The sequence below is a fragment of the Peromyscus maniculatus genome, chromosome 3 (genome assembly GCF_049852395.1).
Source record: "Peromyscus maniculatus bairdii isolate BWxNUB_F1_BW_parent chromosome 3, HU_Pman_BW_mat_3.1, whole genome shotgun sequence".
Taxonomy (NCBI): Eukaryota; Metazoa; Chordata; class Mammalia; order Rodentia; family Cricetidae; genus Peromyscus; species Peromyscus maniculatus.
In genome coordinates, this window is record NC_134854.1 from 107,367,151 (window position 1) to 107,388,938 (window position 21,788).

At 51.4% G+C, this 21,788-nt stretch overlaps 2 protein-coding genes across 3 annotated transcripts; one reads left to right on the forward strand and one right to left on the reverse strand.

Annotated features, from left to right (window-relative positions):
• Positions 1–810: 810 nt before the first annotated feature.
• Positions 811–16,625, forward strand: Smyd5 (SMYD family member 5). Its single transcript, XM_006991550.3, has 13 exons — positions 811–937; positions 7,985–8,093; positions 8,638–8,777; positions 9,183–9,304; positions 9,638–9,707; positions 10,206–10,310; positions 11,296–11,358; positions 11,503–11,573; positions 11,861–11,967; positions 12,345–12,401; positions 14,517–14,611; positions 15,155–15,225; positions 15,304–16,625. The coding sequence occupies exons 1-13, from the start codon at positions 842–844 to the stop codon at positions 15,449–15,451; spliced, it is 1,254 nt and encodes a 417-aa protein (XP_006991612.1). The 5' UTR covers positions 811–841; the 3' UTR covers positions 15,452–16,625.
• Positions 16,626–17,008: 383 nt separating this feature from the next.
• Pradc1 (protease associated domain containing 1) lies at positions 17,009–21,762 on the reverse strand. 2 transcript variants are annotated; one of them, XM_016009820.2, is made up of 5 exons: positions 21,621–21,762; positions 18,715–18,815; positions 18,171–18,280; positions 17,754–17,921; positions 17,009–17,544 (listed from the first exon to the last, which is right to left on the reverse strand). In XM_016009820.2, exons 1-5 carry the CDS (start codon positions 21,760–21,762, stop codon positions 17,424–17,426), a joined length of 642 nt encoding a protein of 213 aa, XP_015865306.1. In that variant the 3' UTR covers positions 17,009–17,423. The 2 variants fall into 2 exon arrangements, with proteins under 2 accessions (XP_015865306.1, XP_006991613.1); XM_006991551.4 differs by lacking the exon at positions 21,621–21,762 and adding an exon at positions 20,965–21,265.
• Positions 21,763–21,788: the final 26 nt, after the last annotated feature.

Consider the following 21,788-nt stretch of genomic DNA (forward strand, 5'->3'; position numbering starts at 1 on the left):
CAACAAGTGTTAACTGCCCATCATGTCTCCAGTCCCTAAATTTTCTTTTCAGACAGGTTTTCACGTACTCCAGGCTAGCCTTATGTTTATTATGTAGCTGAGGGCGACCTTGAAATTCTGGTCCTCCTGCCTCCACCTGAGCGCGGAGGTATTAGGCTTAGCTCATCGTGTTGGCTTTAAGTAGTGTTGGGGCTCAAACCCTCTACCTGCATTCAAGGCAAACACTAACAGAAATGTTGCCAACGGACGGAGGGGCGTTTTTAACCTGTGAGTGAGCCGCGTCCACTAAACTGCTTCTCCTTTCAGGATGAGGGCCAAAGTGAACATGAGTAAGTCAGGCTTCTGCTGTCCCACACCTCTCAGTCTAAAAAAAGGGCTTTGTTTAGTGTTGGAGGATGGTGAGGGGCTTCTGAAGCAGGAGCTCGTGGTCAGCCTGGGATACATAGTGAGACCCTGTCTCAAAAACAAGACAGCGTGAAATGAAGCAACAATGGACACTTAAGAACACAGACTGGGTTTTTTGTTTTGGTTTTTGTTTTGTAGCTAGGGAAAGACTAGGGGTCTACTCCTGGGCTACTTCGTCAGCCGTCACTGGTGGACTCCGACACTGGCCACCGAGTCAGAAACACATACTACCAAAAAGTGCAAGCACAGGCCGTCCCGGTTCCACCCGGACAAGCCACCAAGACAACCAAAACCTTGCCATGCTGCAGAGCGAAGCGGTCGCTGGGGCTCAGCACGTCCTGGGGCGGGGTGGGGATGGAGGGTGGGCGCTCGGCAGCTCGGTGGGCGGGGCCTCCCGGGGCGGGGTCAGGGGTCAGAAGGCGGAGGCGTGCCCAAGATGGCGGCCTCCATGTGCGACGTGTTCTCCTTCTGCGTGGGCGTGGCGGGCGGTGCCCGGGGCGCCGTGGAAGTCCGTTTTGTGAGCAGTGCCAAGGTGAGGCCGGGCCGGATTCCGCCCGGAGAGTCGCCCCGGGGACCCGTGCCCACAGCCTGGGGTCCGGCCCGCACGGCGCCGGCCTGGCCCCTGCTCGGGCCCGGGGCGCAGGGTCTGTCCGCGCTCCCAGGCTCGTGGCGATTTCGCGTGGGGGAAGCCCAGCCTCGGAGCCTGCGTGCGCACCCCTGCCCGCGGGACGGGGCCCACTGGCAGGTGGCGGGGCTGCGGCTCTCCTGGGTGGAGTAGAGACTCCGGGAGGTCCTGGGGTTGGGGCAGTCTCCTGGACCAGCTTTGGGGCTCAGCTGCTGGTCAGGAGGCAGTGGGTGGGGAGTGCTTAGCCGAGGGAACTGAGGTATAAAGCAGCCTGGCACCCCCAGCGACCCTTCTGAGTGAGGTATGGTGGAGACTTGGAGAGCTAGGGAACTTGGACCAGAACCCACGCACCGAGTGCTTATCTGAAGGGTTTTAACAAGAAAATGACATGATTTCGCGATTTGGTTTTTTTTTTTTTTGTTTTTTGTTTTTTGTTTTTTTCAAGACAGGGTTTCTCTGTGTAGCTTTGCGCCTTTCCTGGAGCTCACTTGGTAGCCCAGGCTGGCCTCGAACTCACAGAGATCCGCCTGGCTCTGCCTCCCGAGTGCTGGGATTAAAGGCGTGCGCCACCAACGCCCGGCCCGATTTCGCGATTTGTATCGTGAGCTTTTTGTTTTTTGTTTTTTTGAGACAGGGTCTTATTATGTAGCCCTGGCTGTCCTAGAACTCACTGTGTAGACCATGCTGACCTTTGCCTCTCCAGTTAAAGGTGTGCGCCACTACGCCCGGCTCTATTATCGTGTTTTATTAGTTCCTTGTAAAATAGGAAATGCACATAAATAAAGATAGAAATCACTCCGTATTGTACTTGTGCACATACACGTCTATTAAAGTTACATCTTTAAAAGCTACCTCTTTGGTCTGAAATGAGGTCCTCATGTAAGCTCATCCTGGCCTTCCTACTGTAACTCATCTTCCTGCTATCACCTCCCAAGTGCTAGGTACAGCTTGGTAGTGGCGGAAACATCCCTCCCCTCCTCTGTTGCTTTCAATGCATCCTTTCAGTACATCCTCCCCTATCATTGAGCCCATTTCTTCTTGGTTCAAGAGTTGACTGATAGTGTTTCAGGGGAGAGCCACACTTCACTTAACCAAATCCTTATTTATAGTTCCTTTATGTCATATCTTATTTATCACCCCTGAGAGCAAAGGTCTCGCTCTTGGGTTTCAGTGTAGAGAGACTTTTGTCCTTTACAGCACTCTTTTTCTCTCTGTGTCTTTGCCAGTTGACATATGCAAATGGTATTGTTTTATCTTTATTTGCATTCCTAAGTGTAAAAGTCAAGTTGAATGAGTAATAATAATGTGCATATCCTTGGTCCTTAGCTCAAGATGTTAACTCTGTAGTCATCTGCTGTCAGCCTCTCCATATCTGCCCAGTGTTTTGTTTTGTTCTGTTTTGTTTTTTGCTGTCTTTGTGTTCCATAGGCATTGGGAGCACTCCTCTCCTTGGGTGGGAAGTCAGCTTCCTTATATCCTTTGTGTCCTTAGCTGTTCACATCCCCATTACCACCCAGAGCCTCTGGTGCTCCTGGGGCCCACAGTTTGAGGTGTCTCCGATCCAGCAATAATCACTTTTCATCTCTCTTACCCCTGCCCTGTCTTGCTCTTCCCCTTTCTTCACTTCCTTCTCATTTTTTACTTCTGCCAATCTCCTTGCCCAGTTCTGCCCCAGCCTTCTCTCAGGATCCCAGCTGGTGACTGGCCTAGTGGCCCTGGCCTGTATCCCAGCACTCAGAAGACTGAGGCAGGAGGACTATTGTGAGTTCCAGGCTAGCCTGAGGTACAGAGTAAAACCCTTTCTCAAAAGCAAACAAACAAAAAAACCTCCATCTGGTCACGTTCCTCTGCCTACCCCTACCCTTCCACTGGGGAGAATCGCCTCCCCGTGTGGACTTAGAGCCTATCACGGGCTTCTGGCAGCTGGAGTCCTGTGTCATGATTGATTTGTCGTTTTTCCCTTTGTGCCCTCTTCCTCAGGTTACCACCTAACACTCAAGCCTGACTTAGGGTAGAATGAGTGACAGTTTTAGAGAATGGTCTCCTGATGCATGAAGTATTGGAGGGGACAAGTGTGGGCATAGTTTTTAGTCACTTTTTACTGCATCTGTGGATATGAGTAGGAATGATGTCTAGATCTCCATGAATTGTTATGCCAGAGACACATCAGTGGGGACAGAAACCTAACTCGAGGTCCAGTAGGTGCCCGTTGGAATGTTACACTGCTGTACACTAGCTAGGTCCCAGCATAGCTCATTAATTCGGGCTTGCTTCCTTTTGAATTATTTTGATAATTGTATTTTTCTAAAAAAAATCACTTATGGAAGATTTTATTTTTTTAATGGAATCTCACTCATGCACTTTAAAGTATTTTATTATTACTTGTGTGTATGGTATGTGTGTCTACCTAGACATGGATGCATGTGTGTGCCACATCCTGTAGCGGTCAGAAGACAACTTTCCGTAGCTGGTTCTCTGTTTTTACGGTGAGATCTGGAGATGGAAGTCTGTCCTCAGGTTTGATGCAGCCAGCACTTTCACCCACTCAGCCGTCTGGCTGCCCCAGTGAACCATAAGACTCAAATATACTGTCTGGGCTAAGAGTTTGTACAGTCCTCTCTTAAGTTTGTCCTCTCTCCATGTTAGCTCCCTCTCTCCTCCCTCCCTCCCATCCTCCCCTCTCGTTCTTTTCTTCCTTCTGATGTGGCCTCACTGTGTAGCTCTGCGTAGCCCATTATGTCAGTGGTTCTCAACTTGTGAGTCACAATCCCTTTGGACTTGAATGACCCTTTCACAGGGGCTGCCTAAGACCATCGGAAAACAGAGCTATTCAATTATGATTCCTCACAGTAGCAAAATTACAGTTATGAAGTAGTAACGAAAATAATTTTATGGTTGGGGTTGCCACACATGAGGAAGGCTGAGAACCACATTATGTAGTTCAGGTCAGCCTTGAACTTAAGGTAGTCAGCCCTCTTGCATTAGCCTCCTAGATTCTGAGACAACCGATGTGAACCACAGTGCCCAACCTTGCATGCTTCTTGATCTGCATTGGAGTGGTTTTTTCCTGAAATACTTTTGTATGTTTGAGGAATGAGTAACATTAGAAAGAAACAACTCTTGATTCTTTCTTTGCTTTTTTTAAAAATTTATTTATTTATTTATTTTTGGTTTTTCTTAATTTATTTTATGTGCATCTGTGAAGATGTCAGATCCCCTGGAACTGGAGTTACAGACAGTTGTGAGCCACCATGTGGTTGCTGGGAATTGAACTCAGGACCTCTGGAAGAGCGGTCTTTGCTCTTAACCGCTGAGCCATCTCTCCAGCCCTGTTGTTGTTTTTTGAGTGGCCTTGAACTCCTGATTCCCCTTCCTCCTAAATGCTGGGGTTACACACACCAACCACCATTCCTCTGGCTCTCCTTTGCTTTGGTGACTAAATATTTTCTGCATAAGGTCTTCCAGGACTTAAAGGAAAGGGAGATCTATAGTTATTTTTTTTTTCTTAGACAGGATTTTTCTTTGTAGTCTTGGCTATTCTGGAACTCACTCTGTAGACCAGTATGGCCTTGGCCTCTGCCTCAGAAATCTGCTTGCTTCTGTATTCCAGAGGATGAAACAAGTTTGAAGCTATCCTGTGTGTGTGTGTGTGTGTGTGTGTGTGTGTGTGTGTGTGTGTGTGTGAGAGAGAGAGAGAGAGAGAGAGAGAGAGAGAGAGAGAGAGAGAGAATGAATAGTTGAAGGGTTGTTTCCTTCACTCTTTATTCTGATGTGTGCCAGCTAGGCTTCTTAACCTTTAGTACTGGGATTAAAGGCATGCCCATGCCGGGTGGTGGTGGCACACGCCTTTAATCTCAACACTCGGGAGGTAGAGCCAGGTGAATCTTTGTGAGTTCGAGGCCAGCGCGGGCTACAGATTGAGTTCTAGGAAAAGCGCAAAGCTACATAGAGAAACCCTGTCTCGAAAAACCAAAAACAACAACAAAAACAAAAACAAACAAACAAACAAAAAAAAACAACCAACCAAACAAACAACAAAAAAACGAAGGCATGCCCACTACATCTGGTTAGTTACCTATTGGGGAAAATTATAAAGGCCACTCCACGTAGTTAAAAGGAAGATTTATTTAGTGGATGACTTACAAATGAAGGAATGGATAGGTTGCGGGGGGTCTGGGGAAGGCGTATAGCAATCCAGTGGTGTTCTCTGGAGCTCTGCACAATCAATCTCCACCATCCAGGGTCCAGGCGCAGAGAGCGCGCCCAGAGCGAGCGCTTGCCCATCCAGCTCTCAGGTTTCCAGCACCTCCCCTCGCCCCACCTCGTAGGCGTGACAGTTGCCAGAGTCTCAATGGGGGTTGGAGCTTCCAGATCCAAGCTGGAATGGCTACCCACTACAGTTACCCAGTTTCAGGATTTGAAATTGTCAGAGGTCACCTGAGGCTGATTTTCATTTTGCTTGGTTGATCCCAGGGGCCACAAAGTGTAGAGATAGGGCTTCCAGAAAGGCAGTCAAGGGGAAGTCCTGGGTTTTGCCTCTCACTTTATTCCACCTTCCTTGTTCTGTAATTAGCTTCTAGAGCTGGGTAGTAGTGCATAACTGTTATCCCTACCTAGTTCAGGGTTAGCCTGGGCTATGTAGGGAGACACTGTCAAAAAGAGAGAGAGAGAGAGAAAGAAAGAAGCTCTCCAGGTTATGTGAAGGTTGAGATTTGCTGTGAGTGTGGCAAAGACCCATCTGCACCCAGTACCAGTGCTGAAGGGAAACCGGAAGCTGCTGTGGCGACCACAGTGACAGGGCGTTTTCTCTGGCACTTTGTGATGGCAGCTCCTTGTTGGCAGGGACACCATCACTTGCAGTGCCAGCAGAACCATCAAGTGCCTGGGCTCTGAGTTCTCCTCAGTTCTTCAGCTTGCTCAGAAGAGCGCAGTGGAGCCAGATGTGGTGGATACCTGTAACTCTAGTGCTCCAGAGGACGGAACATGTTTGAAGCCAGTGTCTGTCTGTCTCCCCTCCCCTCCCCTCCCCTCCCCTCCCCTCCCCTCCCCTCCCCTCCCCTCCCCTCCCCTCCCCTCCTGACTGTAAGCTGTACCAGGCTAGGCTCTTGTTTGATGTTTTGGCTTTTTGAGACAGGGTTCCTCTGTATAGTCCTGGCTGTCCTGGAACACACTATGTAGACCCTAGGCTGGCCTTGAACTCAGAAAGAAATCTGCCCGCTTCTGCCTCTGTAGTGCTAGGATTAAGGGCTTGTGCCACCACTGCCTGGCTTAGAATAGGCTTCTTAACCTTTAGCATTCATAGGAATTGCCAGGATCCTGTTAAGATGTAGATTTTGGGGCCTGTGAGATGGCTCAGGTGGGAAAAGTGCTTGTCATATAAGGCTGACAACTTGAGTTCGTTCCCCGCATCCCACAGAGAAGGGAGATATCATCTGGCCGTCACACAGCATCTGCGCACAAACACGCACACATGCACACACACTCACGCACTAACATAAAAATAAAGATGCAGCTTTTGATTTAGCAGGTCTAGGCAGGGCCTGAGAGTTTGCTTTTTAAACACCGTAGTGACAAGGTAGAGTTCATGAGGGTGCTCACTTACACTGTATCACCACACCTCAGAACCTGCCTGGCAGAATTACTGGAATACTCATGTCTCCAGTGGGAAGCAGTTGACTAGGAGGTTCCCAGGAGATGGCGGGAGCTGGTTCTAGAACTAGTTCAGTGCTTTGTGCATCCCCTGAACATTGTCCAAGGAGGAGGTAGGTCAGTTCTCCCCCAGACTAGGCTGCTTTCTGCTGGGATATAGGATTTCTCTGTAACCCTGAGCAGTAGCGCAGGTTGGTGGGGAATTGAAGATGGTGCCATCCTGCTAGCCACTGCTGATATAGGAGGCCCCAGCCTGCTAGGAACCTTGGTCTTGCCCCTAGCCATTCTGAACTGTCCATTTCCAGGTATCCAGGTGGCTGCTGAGGTGGTTCCCTCCTTGGCCAGGTACTTCAGTCCTGTGGACTGAGAGAGGTGCAGCTGAAAGTAGGTCAGTCAGCTTCTAGAGCAGACATTTCAGGAGGCTGATGACCTCTCTCACCAGAGGTACAGCTGGTCTTGAGAGCTCTTGGAGCTCTGTTTTTGTTTAAAGTTATTTTTATTCGTGTATTTGCATGAGGGTATCCCAATGTGCTTAGTGTCGGTGGAGGCCTTGGATATAAGTTGCCTGATGTGAATGCTGGGAACCAAACTTGAGTCTTGTGGAAGAGCAGTGAACATTGTCAACTGCTGAGCCATCTCTTTAGCCTGTTTTTATGTATTTTTGTTTGTGTGTGTATGCATCCATATGTAGGTGTGCATGCCTGTGTGCACAGAGGGCAGAAGAGAGCAGTGGGTGTCCTCTTCCATTATAGCCACATACTCCCCTGATGGAGGATCTCTTCCTGAATCTGGGGCTCTTGTCTCGGCTTGGCTAATAACCCGTAGACCCCAGTGATCTTCCCGTCTCTGCCTTCTTTGGAGCTGGGGTTGCAGGCATTTGTAGAGACACCTGGATTACTTATGTGGGTACTGGGATCCAAACTCTGGTAGTCATGATTATGGAACAAGTGTACTTAACTATTGACCCATCTTTCAAGATTGTTTTGTTTTGTTTTGTTTTTGTTTTTTGAGACAGGGTTTCTCTGTGTAGCTTTGCTCCTTTCCTGGATCTCACTCTGTAGTCCAGGCTGGCCTTGAACTCACAAACATCCGCCTTCCTCTGCCTCCCGAGTACTGGAATTGAAGGCATGCGCCACCACTGCCTGGCTTTTTTTTTTTTTTTTAAACAAAACAAAAAGGTCTTATGTAGCCCAGGCTAGCCTTGAATTCCTGATCCCCCTGTTTCCATATACTAGGATTATAGATGTGTGTCACTGTGGCAGGTTTGGAGCTATGTCTTACCCTGTCTGTTCTCTGCCCTGTTAGGGAAAGGGACTGTTCGCCACACAGCTGATCCGGAAGGGAGAGACCATCTTCATTGAAAGGCCCCTGGTGGCTTCACAGTTTCTCTGGAATGCACTTTATCGGTACCGGGGTGAGCACATCTTGCCTGCCTCAGGTGGTGGCTGGGCCCGTCCATTTTGTGCATGGAAGAGAGCATCACACGTCTTCTGGTTAACCCCCTGGGTGCTGGGAGGAAATGCTGTCTTCCCCTGGAGAACAGGACCTGAGAACCACATATCTGCCTACCTTTGTGTTTGGGGCTATGTACCTGCAATGGAATATGCCTCCAAAAGGCTTCTTGGGGAGGACACTCTCTTAGAACTTAGAGTCTGCTCCCATTACATAAGTGTCTGGACATCATGCTGAAGGGCTCTGTACCAAATTAGATGTCCCTACTAAAAGGTGGTGCATAACCCATGCTCGATGAAGACTGTGTTACGGGCCAGAGCAAGTATGATCCTTGGCTTTGCCAGCCATAGGCCTTTTCTATTTTTCTTAAGCTAGAGACAAACTGGAAGGAGCAGCAGTCAGAGGTAGGGATCCCCATGGACTGAGTCTGATGGAAAAGCAGTGGGGTCAGGAGGAGCTAGAGGGTTCTTGAAAGAGGGCACTTACTGTGTCTGGCTTCCGTGCAGCCTGTGACCACTGTCTTCGGGCACTGGAGAAGGCGGAGGAGAATGCCCAGAGGCTGACTGGGAAACCAGGCCAGGTCCTACCACACCCAGAGCTGTGCACTGTGCGCAAGGACCTCCACCAGCACTGCCCCCACTGCCAGGTGAGCACCCCTGCCTGGGGAATGCACAGGAAAGGGAGCAGGCCAAGGAGGCTTTAGTTAGCCTTCACTGGCAAGACAAAGTCTGAACAGACCTGGTCTGTTCCTCAAGGCTCACAGTCTAGTGTGTGACAGTGAAGGGACCCAGTCATTGTTCAGCCTCTTTGCTGCCAGTGTGGCCCGTCCAGAAAATAAGTGTCGTGGGACATACCTTTCTCTTGGGAGTCTGAGAGGGCTGAAAAGCTCTCTTCCCTTCATGTAGTATAACGAGCTTAGGTTAGGTGCATGCCCTAGAACACCCTGTACTATCCTCTCTGAGCTCTTATTCTGGGGCTAGTGTAGAAATATGCAGTTAAATTGAGGTGAGTACCCCAGGTCCTGGGGGCTAACCTCCACCCCACCTAACAGGTGATGTACTGCAGTGCAGAATGTCGGCTGGCAGCTGCAGAGCAATACCACCGAATCCTGTGCCCAGGCGCATCCCAGGATGACCCCCGGCACCCCCTGAATAAGCTTCAGGAGGCATGGAGGTAGGTCTCTTCTCTTGTCCCTTCCCTCCATTCCTGCCTCGGCTCAGCAGCTGTTGGGAGCTTTTGTGAGTTACATCCATCCCCAAGATGTGTTCTCCATTGTTAGGCTTAAACGGAAGTCACGGTTTTCAGCACCCTGCCTTTAATCTGAGCAGCCAGCCCTACCATCTTCAGCCCATTTCAGACTCCCCAAGAGAGTCCTTCAAACCCTAAGGATACAAAGTTGTCTGAGTCCAGCCTTTGACAACCGATGTCTCTGTGGCCGTCAGAATGGGCTTCCCAGGCTCTGCTCCTAGGGAGGGAATTTTTAGGCTACACTTTCTCTTTCCCCAGGAGTGTTCACTATCCTCCAGAGACTGCAAGTATAATGCTGATGGCCCGGATGGTGGCCACGGTGAAACAGGTAAGCCAGAGAAGCTGACCCCCAGTCAGCCCTGGGTCTGTACTGACCTCGCTCGGATGCTTTGCTCCTGGGTTTTCCCGAAGGATAGCTGCTTGCTATGGAGAACCTCCAGCACATGCCATCCAGCAGTCAGGCATAGGCCGTAGGCACTGGTTTTGCCTATCTTCGTTTTTCTATGAGATGTCTGCCTTATGCAGCAGTGGTTCCTGAATTTGACTGATAGGCGTCACTGTTCCAGGACAGTGTCTCTTACATGAAGTGAGAGACACCATGCTGACCACTTCTGTCTGTATTGTCCTTCCTCAGTGGCCTTATGTTTTCAAAGTATTTTGAGTTGGCAAGCCCGGCTCCAGCTGGAAATGGCTGTGTGGGCAGAGTGGGGACGGGCCCTGGGCAGAAGGTCTTGGGTGGTGGTCATTTCCTGATGGAAGGGACTTGAGAAACATAAGCCCTCTCTTCCACACGGGCACATGACCCTTATGTGTCTTTGTCCTGCAGGCCAAGGACAAGGACCACTGGGTCAGGCTTTTCTCCCAGTTCTGCAGCAAAACGGCCAATGAGGAAGAGGAAATTGTCCACAAACTCCTGGGGGACAAATTCAAGGTTGGTTTTCTCTCATGGCCTTCTCTCCCTACTCCTCAAGTAGCCTGGGGGGACTGTGGCTACCTTTAGGGGACTAACTCCACATTTGATCTCTTTTCAGCTACAATGGGGGTTAAAACCTGGTCTTAAAAATCCCTTCAAAGAATGCACATTCCTGACCCCATTTGCCTTTGTGACCTAATACAGACCTAAAACTGGCAGTAGAAAGAGGGGTGCATGTCCTACCCAAGAGCACTTGGTAGGCCGTGTGGAAGGCAGGACTCCTGAGGAAGGCAGCAGTAGGCATACCAGGTTTTCTGGAGAGTGGAGGGTCGGAGGCCCACAGGTCAGGGAGTGGTGTGAGATTGGTGTGGTGGCAGGAAGACAGTAAGGACCTCAGCCTTCCTTTGGAGTTGCCAACGTGAGGAGGCTGCCAGAGGGTAGAGACTGTTCAAGGGGGGCAGACAGAGGTTGGGAATGCAGCTGTGGGAAAGATGTGTCTCAGAGCATTGCTATGCTGGACCTAGAAAAAAGGAGAGCCGGACCGTGGTGGTGCATGCTTTTATCCCAGCAGAGGCAGGCAGATCTTTGTGAGTTCGAGGCCAGCCTGGTCTACAGAGTGACTTCCAGGACAGCCAGGGCTACACAGAGAAACCCTGTCTCAAACAAACAAGCAAGCAAACAAACAAAGAATCAAGGAGAAAGCCTAGCTGGTCAGAGGCCAGGCAGGCCTCAGGGAAGCTCCAAGGGAGGATGAGGATGGGTGTTCTGAGCTGTGCTGTCCCAGCCTTGCTGGAACAAGTACTGAAAACAGGAAGAAACTTGGGGCTCACACCCTCACTTGGAGCCCTCAGAAAGTTGGAAATAAGTACTGCCTCTATCCCCAGGGAAAGCTCAGGCCACACAGCTGTATCCTTTTCCTCTTGCATCTGATTTTTTTCTCACCTACATGGTACTGAGGGGAAGTCTCCAGGGCTGCAAGTGTCCCTCTGTTTCCCTGAACCAGGGCCAGCTGGAACTTCTGCGTAGGCTCTTCACAGAGGCCCTTTACGAGGAGACCCTCAGCCAGGTAAGTGTAGGAGGGTGGGTGGGACCTGAAGCCTTTCTGCGGTGCTCCGGGTCTGGAGTTGAAGTGAGGCGCGCTTTCAGAAGCCTCCCACTGCAGACCTGGACTAGGAAGAGCGGTCCCAGGCTCACTTCTCTCTCCCTACAGTGGTTCACGCCAGATGGATTCCGGTCTCTCTTTGCCCTTGTTGGGACCAATGGTCAAGGGATTGGAACCAGGTTAGGAGAGAATGTTCTAGACCTATTAGGTAATCCCTCGGGGTTCAGATGGGAGATTAGTGTAGGAAGGTAGCCACAGCTTCTTTCAAGATGGATTGGGTGCTGCACAGACCTGGATGGGAGGAGTGAGGCAGGGGAATCTGCTGCTCTTTTGGAAAGATAGGACCCTGACTCTAGAAAAAGAACAAGGCAGGGTGGGAGACTCTTCTGCCTGGGCTTAACATGCTTGGACATGAAGAGTCCTGTGACCTGGGCTGTTTCCAACCATGGGCTGCTGGGACTTCCAGCTCCCTCAGCCAGTGGGTACATGCCTGTGATGCGCTGGAGCTGAAGCCTCAGGACCGGGAAAAGCTGGACACCTTCATTGACCAGTTGTACAAGGACATTGAGGCAGGTTGGTGAGATGGGGCTGTGACTTCCCTCATCCCTGGAGCTTTTTTGTCAGGTAGTGGACACAGTTCTTGCCAGGGAGCTCTAAGCTCATGGTAGGGGAAGGGAACCCCTATGTGCCCGTGGGAAGCTTCAGATCTAGCCACAGGACATGCAGGTGAGTGGTCCTGAGACTCACCCAGAGGCTCCATGCTGGGAGGAGGGGAGTGCCAGATAAATAGTAGTGATGCAGACAGAAGAGCAGGCTTGTCTCAGAGAAGCAGGGTCAGGTCAAATGCGAGTGCCTGGGTTTTGGAGGGTGGCAGAAGAGCAGAGCTGGTGTCTGTTCCTGTGAGTGTGCTTTCCTTCTCCCACTGGCATCTTCACATTACTGTCTTACAGCAACCGGCGAGTTCCTTAACTGTGAAGGGTCTGGCCTCTTTGTGCTTCAAAGCTGCTGTGAGTCTCGGCACTGGGGAGGAATGGGCCCGCATGTTTCTGCCCCTGCCACTTCTCTTTCCCAGTTTACCCTTTTTGGGCTGACCAGGTCAAGTCTAGAGTGGGGTTTGGTCTGTGTTTTTATGGAAATTCTCTTGGAAATTATTGCTCTTATCAGTTTTTCTCTTCTCTTCTCTTCTCTTCTCTTCTCTTCTCTTCTCTTCTCTTCTCTTCTCTTCTCTTCTCTTCTCTCCTCTTCTCTTCTCCCTTCCTTCCTTTCTCATTCATTCATTCATTCATTCATTCATTCATTCATTCATTCATTCATTCATTCATGTTTTTGCTTGTTTGTGATGTTACTGGGAGCCAAGCAACCCAAGGCTCATTCATCCCCAGCCTTCTGCTTGTGTTGGAACAGATATTTACAGTGGCCAGGTCCACCTAAGGGGATGCACAGAGCCCTGCTGCTTGCCAAGGGAAGCATGGGCATTGTACCACCACTGCCCTATGGGATGTGGTCAGGAAGCACTAGTAGAGCCTGAGGCCTATAGGGTCTTGGGAGGAGGCCTCACGCTGGAAGAGTCTCCTCAGTACCTGGGAAGACCAAGGCCACCTCTCACAAAGACCTCCCCAGATCCCAGCCTTGCACCTCCTGCTTTCCTCACTACTAAATAACCTCTCTTCCCAGGCTGGGTGGTCAGGGGTTCCAAGTTAGCAGACAGAAGTAAATGATCTGTTGTAATGTCCTCAGAGCCCCATGCCTCCCTTGGTGAGACAATGGGACACATCTGAGAACATGGTCAGTCTCGTGGGGTGGGGGTGGAGCCAGCAGTGATACAAAGCACATTGGATCAGCACTGTGGTCTTCAGGGAAGAGGCACTGACTGGGTCAGAAGACAGGAAATGGGGTCTCACACCTGCCCTTCCTTGCAATGTTCAACCACAAAGTAAGTGACCTAGGCCTTTTTTTTGTGGTTTTTCCGAGACAGGGTTTCTCTGTGTAGCTTTGCACCTTTCCTGGAACTCGTTTTGGAACCAGGCTGGCCTCGAACTCACAGAGATCTGCCTGCCTCTGCCTCCCAAGTGCTGGGATTAAAGTTGTGCGTCACCACCGCCCGGCGACCTAGGCCTTTTTAAGTTTTGAGACAGGGTTTCCTGTAGCCTAGGTTGACCTTGAACTTGCTATATAGACAAGGATGATCTTGAATTCCTAATCCACCTCCTAAGTACTGAGACTATAGGCATGCCATGCCCAGCCTTTTTTTTTTTTTTTTTTTTTTTTTGAGACAGGGTCTCTGGAGTCCTGACTAGACTGGAACTCTGTGTAGTCCTGTTGGGCTTCGAATCACAGCAAATCCTCCTATCTAGCTCCTGGGGGTGGAGATTACAGGTGTGGGCCACTTGGCTTGAGAATATTAGTTGAGTTTTACTTATTTTTTATATTTGTTTGTTGTATTTTTTTAGATAAGGTCTCACTGTGTAGCCCTAGCTGGCCTGGAACTTAGTATTGTAGATCTGCTTGCACTGCCCCCCAAGTACTGGGATTAAAGGCGAGTGCCACCACACATTGCTTCCTTTTGTTTTTAACATTTATTAACATACACAGAGCCTATGGTGAACAGATAGAGGTCAGTCAGGTCTGTCTTTCTACTAAGTGGTTTCTAGGGATCACACTGAGGTTGTCAGGCTTGAGGCAAGCACCTTTACCTGCTGAGTCATCTACCTGCCCCTAGAATTATATTTTTGTTTTGTTTTCTTCCAAGACAGGGTTTCTCTGCCTTGTCTATCTTGGAATTAGCTCTGTAGACCAGGTTGGCCTCAAACTCAAGAGATCCGCCTGCCTCTGCTTCTCAAGTGCTGGAATTAAAGGTGTGCGCCGCCGCCGTTGCCACCACCGCCGCCGCCACCACCACCACCCAGCTAGAATTACCATTTTTTAAAAACTGATTTTCATTGCTGGGCATAGATACACTTGTGAGTTGGAGGCAGGAGTGTCTCAAGTTCAAGGGTAGCTTGACCCAGATTGAAAACTAAGGGCTGGGGTGTAGACCAATCATGGAATGCTTGCCTAGTAAGTGCAAGGTCTTGGGCTCTACATACACATACTTCACTCATTATCTGTCTTTTGTGATCCAGGCAACCACAGCTGTGTTCCCAATGCAGAGACCTCCTTCCCAGAAAACAACTTCCTTTTGCATGTTACCGCCTTGGAAGATATTAAGCCGGGCGAGGTGAGGGGACTTGGCAGCAGGGGTGGGCATAGGGCCTTGCAGGTTCTCTCCAGGGAACAGCAGTAGCCAGCTGGAGCCCTTTGTTGGGCTGGCAGAAAGTCAGCACAGGCCCCAGGGTGTGATCTGATCCCTCAGTTCTTCAAACATCTGTAGAAAGTTTCAGATTGAAGTAGAGCTATGTGCCCAGCTACTTTTTGATTTCTTTGTGGCTTGAGCCACGGGGTGGAGTGTGGATTGAGAGTCTGATTGGTGGCCACAGCCTGGTGAAATTTTCTCCTATACAAGTTATCATCCAGAGGTTAACCTCTGATTCCATCTACAGACCTTGGCTACTGGCTAGTTTTCCTCAGGGTCTGAGGCCAACCTCCACCCTTGTCTGTCTCAGACCCAGCTGGAGGCATGGGTATGGATCAGTGTTGAAGGGCATTGACGGCCTAAATGCTGGGCCAGGACCAGTGGTTGACAGTGGATAGGCAGCTGTTGGGGAAGCTCTTTCCTATCTGAGGGAGGGCATAGGCACTCACACCCTCCTCTGCCCCACAGGAAATCTGTATCAGCTACTTAGACTGCTGTCAGCGGGAGCGCAGCCGCCACAGCCGCCACAAGATCCTCAGGTGCCAGCTGGGGACATGGTCGGGCTCTGGGCTCTTTCATCCTAGCAAGGCCTGACTTGTCACTTCTCTACTTTGAAGGGAGAACTACTTGTTCATCTGTTCCTGTCCCAAATGCCTGGCAGAGGCTGATGACCCCAATGTGACCTCAGAAGAGGAGGAAGAGGAAGATGAGGAGGAAGGAGAGCCAGAAGATGCAGAGCTAGGGGATGAGATGACTGATGTGTGACCTTGCCTGGAAGAGGCTCTGCCCAAACCCTGCTGGAAAAGGGGGCCCATCCTCCACAAATGTGGTTGGGAGGAACATCCCCTCCCCCTTGCACCCATTGCCTGCTTTCTCCCTTCTGGCCTTCTGTCGGAGGGTAGGAGAGAGGCTGGACCCGCCCCCACCAGACCTCATGCCCTGAGCACTGCTGCTGAGCTGCATCGGCCCTGTGCCCTCACCAAGCCTTCCGGAACTGGTCTTCCCCTGCCATGCCCCACTGTAGCTGTGAGACTGGAACAGGCTCCAAGCCTCACAGTGTTCTTCCTCTGGGCCCCTTGGCCCATACTCACCCATCCACCTGAGGCTTGACCCTTCTAGACTGGCTGTTAATTTGAGGGTGACAACAAAATTGCCAATCTGAAAGCAGACTGATTTCTTTGACAGAAAGAGGTGATGTGATGCCTTACCTCTTCCTTACTGCTCACCTACCACAGCTGCAGCTGAAGTAATATCCTGCCACTTGCCAGCATGAGGCAGGAACAAAGGTCTAGGCCTTCAGAACACTTCAGAAGACTGTGCCGGGGTGCTGGGCTGTTCCCATTGGACACTGGGGAGGTGGAGAGTAACCGACTCTCTAGACTCCAGATTGCTGTGCCTGTGCCTTGCCTCTTGGGGCTCAGGCAAGATGGCTAGCCCTATAAGGTATAGATGAGGCCTGTCTTCATCAGGACTCTAGCAGTATGGCAGATGACAGATTGTGCTCCTTAATTTAGGATGCTCCACTCTTCCTGGGACCAGCTGAAATGGTCCAGCAAAGGGTCTGATCTCAGACATTCACCTTTAGGATATCCATAGAGGAACACTGAGGTCTTCCAGAAACCTGAAGGAGCTGGGCAGACGCTTAGAGATGAGCCATGACTTTGTTCCCTCCTCGCCACAGATGACCATCTCATTCTTGGGGTGGGCATTGTGGAAATGACAGCTACCACTCCCCATCTTTCCCTGAGAGGCCTGCACACAGTCCTGCTGGGGGCTCCCAGGGAGGACTGGTACCTAGGCTACAAGCCCTTTCTAAGGTGGAGCCAGGTAGAACGTGCCTGACTGGCCCTCTACCTGTAGGGGCACACTTCTTCACAACAGCCAGCACCCCTCTCCCTCTGGTCTGCCCACTGGCCTCAATAAAATGTGAGTGGTGATAGCCTCTGCAGCAGTGTTTTATGGAGAGTGGGCTGGTGGAGCACTCTGGGCCTGCAGTAGTCAAGGTGGGTGCAGAGGGCACAAGTTAGACCCGTGGGCGGCAGCAGAACGCTCCATCTTTCTCAGTAGTGCTCATACTGTCAGCCACGCCAGCGTGTAATCCTCCCCAAAGCCAGAGCAAGGGTCTCTGAGGTTTGGTTTCAATTGCTGACTAGGTATAGAAGTCGTCTTCCCAGAGGGCTGGACCACAACTAGCAGTCTGTATAATCCTAATGGGCCTTGAGAAGCCATGGCCTTCTGTGAGCCTCCCCAAAATGCAGCAGTATGATGAAGGACCAAATACGAGTCCCACCACACCCATGCATTCTTAGTTTAGGACACAGGTACAAACCTAATGAGCTTTATTTAGCTTTATTGCTAACAAGTAGGGGATCCTTAGTCCCGGAATACCAGTTCTTTAAACCATTCCAGCAACAGCTACAAGGCTCACTGTGAGGAGGTCCTGGCTGCAGGAGGCTGAAACTGGTGGTGTATGACAGGTTGCAGATGACAAGGCCACCTGCCTTCAGCACCTTTTGTTCCCAGTTCTAGCCAGAAGCCTTGGGTCTGGTTCTTGCCTCTTGCTGGAGAATGAGATGTCCTTGCAGGTCCCAGGGAAGAGAAAGCCAGTCGTGTGGCTTCCCTGTCCCCTCCCTGGCTCTACTTGTCCTCAGAGTCTATCTCCAAACTCCAAGTGGCAGAATCTTAGGTTTCCTCTTCCAAGTGAATCACCTGTGGCTGGCACCTGGAGTCAGCCTTTCTACCAGAACGTCCAGGGAGGTTGCAGCAGCTCAAAGGTGGGGATACTGGTGACATTGACTGGGATAGAGATGATGGCCCACGGCAGCCCATGCTGTTCCAGAGACCTTCGGATCATGTAGCTGGGAGGGGCATGAAGAACAGTCACTTTCTCAGCACCCCATACTGCCCTCTGCCCGTCACTCTGGGAGTTTCCAGAACCTGAGAACTTTGGCCCTCTGACTGGGATATTCAAGACAGGGCCTGTGAGAGGGGCCTGCTGATTGCCTTTGAACCTACCAAGTCATGCCACCCAGTTTAGTGTGGACAGCCAGGAGCAAAGAGCCCTCACCCATCTCGGCCGAGCAGGAAGAGGGCAGGAATGTCAGCTGTGCGTTGAGTACTATCCTGGATCATCTCCACGTAGAAACTGTCATTGTCCACGGCATTGTCCGAGATGATCACAGCTCGCCCGCCATGCTCCTGGACCACCCTGGTCTTGGAGAGGAAGGAGCAGCCCCTGGAAGAGGTAGTGTTGAGACCAAAAGAAAAGCAGGTGCTAGCTGCCCCTCCCTCATCCTCTCTGGGAGGATGAAAGGACCATAGAGGACATGTATAGAGGGTCATCAGTACACAGCAGAAAGCAGACAAGACATTTCTTAAAGACCCGAAAAGGATGAATTTAAAGATCAACATTTCAAAGTACCATGAACTGTGATCAGAATTTGCCCTCCCCATGTGTCATGCCTGCCTACTGCCCACTCCTTACCCCCTTTCCACCAGAGCGATCTGGTCCTGGATGAAGAAGCCGTTGCTGAGTTCCCCACAGGCCTCTGGAGGTTCAGCAGGGACGAGGTGGATCTGCTCATACCGTGTGTGCTGAAAAATGTTTGGACATTTGGACAAGTAAGAGTGTAAGAAAACATGGCTTTGAACGAGCTAACAATTCCTTCTTCCTGGTACCTCATAATGAGTGAAGAAAGGAAATGGAGTGCTGAGGCCTTGAGTGCTTTAATTCTCACCAAGATCCATCTGATGACTCAACTTCGCCCTGCCTTTCTGTGAGAGGGGAGCTGGTTACAACCCAGGGGCAGGGGAAGTGGGTAGGAGGACAGAGAAAGCTGGTGCCCTTGGTTTCTCAGGTAGTTTCCACCAGCGAAGGCAGTCCCTCCCTGGCTACAGTACGCAGCAGCTCTGGAGGGCACGGCTGCTTCCTGCCCTGTTCCAGCATAAAAGTGGGATGAGGGTCACCATGGCTCAGAGATGGCAAGAAGGCTGCTGAGGGTCAGAGACCTGAGCATCTTTGCACTTACAAATATACCACCAAAGTCCTTGGCAGGTGTGGCTGTGAAGATGTAGCGAATGTCCCCAGGACTCAGCACTTGGAAGTATAAGTAGTCATGGATGCGTAAGCCTAAAAGGAAGAGTGCAGATGAAAAGCCTCTTGGGAACAAGCTGGTTAGGGTTTAGATCTCGGGGTTCCTTCCCTATGTCTTCAGCTGGATGGGCATCAACTGACTGGATCCTTTGGGAGCATTATTTTTAAAACAGGGTCTCACTATGTAGCCCTGGCTTGCCTCAAACTCACAAAGATCCACTTCTGCCTCCCCCCTCCAACCCTAACTAGTGCTGAATTAAAGGTGTGCACTACCACACCATTTTTTAAAATGGCCTCACATAGCCCAGGCTGGCTTTGAACTAGTTTTGTTTCCTTGGTGGGCCTTGAGTCCTTCTTCCTGACTGCCTCCCAAACATGATTACAGGCATGCATTGCCACCCCCAGCCCGAGAGCTGGTTCCTGAACTGGACAGGACAGACTGGATACAAGAGATTTGTATTTGCCTGCTCCTCCTGCCACAGTGAGCCACAAAGACCCAGAGCTCTTGGGTTAGCATTCACGGCTGCTCTGAAGACCCCAAGTTTCTAACCAGAACTTACAAGTTAGCTCTGGTCTCACTGACATCTAATCCAGGCACTGTCACCTCTTGTCCTGACTGTTCAAGCTTAACTTGGTCTTGCTTCCATGTCTCCTTTTTCAGAAGGGTCTTGCTATGTTACCCAGACTGGTTTTCAACATTTGGGCTCAAGCAATCCTGCCTCAGGTTCCCATCTGTCTTCATTCTTTAATTCTCATTTCATCTTATGTATATGTGTGCTTTGGCCACATGTATATCCATGCACCATGTGTGTGCCTGGTGCCTGCAGCATCCAGAAAGAGGGTGTCAGCTCCCCGGAACTGGAGGGACAAGCGGTTGTGAGTGGGCCCTCTAGAAGAACAGCTAGTACCCTAACTGCTGAGCCATCTCTCAGCTCCCTCTCTCCATGCCCTCCTTACAGTCCTTAAGGTCCTCCAGCCACCCACTCACTGCCAGAGCCTCAGTGTCTCCTTCCCTGACTAAAGCGTATGCTGCTGCTCACTGTGGTGTAGAAGGCCTTGCATGATCGACTCCTACCCCGGCTCCAATCTTGTTTTCCTCTTTCCCAGGTTCAAGCTGAACTCGCTTTTCAGTGTTTCCATCTTTTGGGGTCTTCTTAAAAGTTCACCTGTCATTTCTCAGATAGATGCTGCCTTGTCCCTTCCTATACCCATTCAAAATGTACTTTCTTCCAGCTGCTCCTTCCTCTGTAATTATGATGTATGTATAATATTCTATGTCTGCTTCTTCCACTGGAGCAATGATTCTAAGTTTGTGGCTTTACTCAGTGATGAATCCCCAGTGCCCAGGACACAGTGGCTGCTCAGCAAAGGTTACTGAATGAACAGATACCTGCCCTGTCCTGAACAGGAGAACTGCCAGAACCACCAGGGTTTTAGGATAGAGAAACTTTTCAGCATCGAAGTTTAATGTTTTCCTGGGATTTGAGTCCCTGGATTGCTTAAGTCCAGAGAGAGGAGTGAATGTTGATGGATGGAAGCTGTGGCCTCAGGTCTGTTAATCAGTTTAACGACCAAGCTATCACTGTGTGGGCTGTGGCTACGACTGGCTGTGGTTGTGGCTGTTGCTGTTTATGGTCCGAATCGCAGCCACCCAGACAGAGTTCAGGGGGCTTGCAGCTTTTTGTCCTGAGTGTAGATATACTCCATCAGATGGATACACCCCCCAAGGAAGCCTTCTGGATTAACATGAGGCAACCCTTTTCACAAGTACACTCCTGTCTGGCGTTTGATGTGTTTATCTCTTCGGTTACATATTCATGTGTTCACTTAGCGCGTAGGTGTGTACATTTATGTGCGAGTTGTGTAAGTGAGTGCCTGTGCGTGTGAGCCCACGTGTATGTTCCTGCCGGCATGAACGCTCACGTTTCTCCATTCTAGATCTCTAGCTGTCACCTGGGTCGCCCTCAGTGGGAGGAAGGCTGGAGGATCTTGCTCCGACGTGGGGAGCCTCTGGCTGCGCCTACTCATGGCCCCGGGGGCCAGCACCCACCCATTGCGGCCGTCTGGTCGCAGAACCAGGTCGGCCCAAACTCGCGGGGTCCCCAAGGTGACCCGTGGCCCCCGGCCCGAGCAGCGCGCACACTGGATGCCCACCCAGCCCGCCCGCCCTCCCGTCGCCGCTCACCGTGGGCCGCGACGCACGCGGGCAGCCAGAGCACGAGACAGCACCAGCCCGCGGCGCCACGGCTCATCTCCAGGGCCCGTCCCGCCGCCGCCGCCGCCGTCCCGCCGCGCTCGCTAGCCGGACTTTAGCCTGACAGCTGCCCCGGCCTCCCCCAGGCCCGCTCTCGGCGCGGGTTGGAGCGCGGAAGCGAGGCCGGCGGCTGATTGGCTGTCATGCCTGTTCGTGTGGCCGTACTTTCCGCCTCTGCGCCCTAGGCTACTTCCTATTGGCCAGGAGAAGTGGAGCCGGGAGCGGATTTGCCAAAACTCTTAATAGCAACTGCAGTTCGCAGCCCCGCCCCCGCGCTCCTCCGTATAGACGCGGCACCCGACCCGAGGGTGGGCGGCTCGCGGAGACAGACTTGCGGGGTGCTCGGGTGTCCTCGCCGCCGGGGGCTGGCTTCGCGCTGGGGCCGCGCGCGACCTCACCCTTCTCAGGCCGCAGGGCGGTGCCTCGGCCGACAGGAGGCGCTGCAGAGCCAGACGCCGCCGGGACAAGTTTCCCGCGCTCGGGGGTTGCGCACCTGTGACCCGGGACCCCTCAACTTCCCAGGCTACCTGTGAAAGGCCCAGAGCTCCAGCGCCCCGGAGCTCTGGGGGTGCAGTGAGCTCGCTCACCTAAGGTGCTTCCCACAGCCGGCGTTCCGGGTTGACATTTCGCCGCTTGTCTACCGTGGTATCCAGGGACGCGGGCCCGAGTGCGACGCGACTGCGCCCTCACAGTGCAAAAAATCACATCGAAACTCGATGACCCCACCATGCCAGACACGAGTTCCTAGAGCGTCC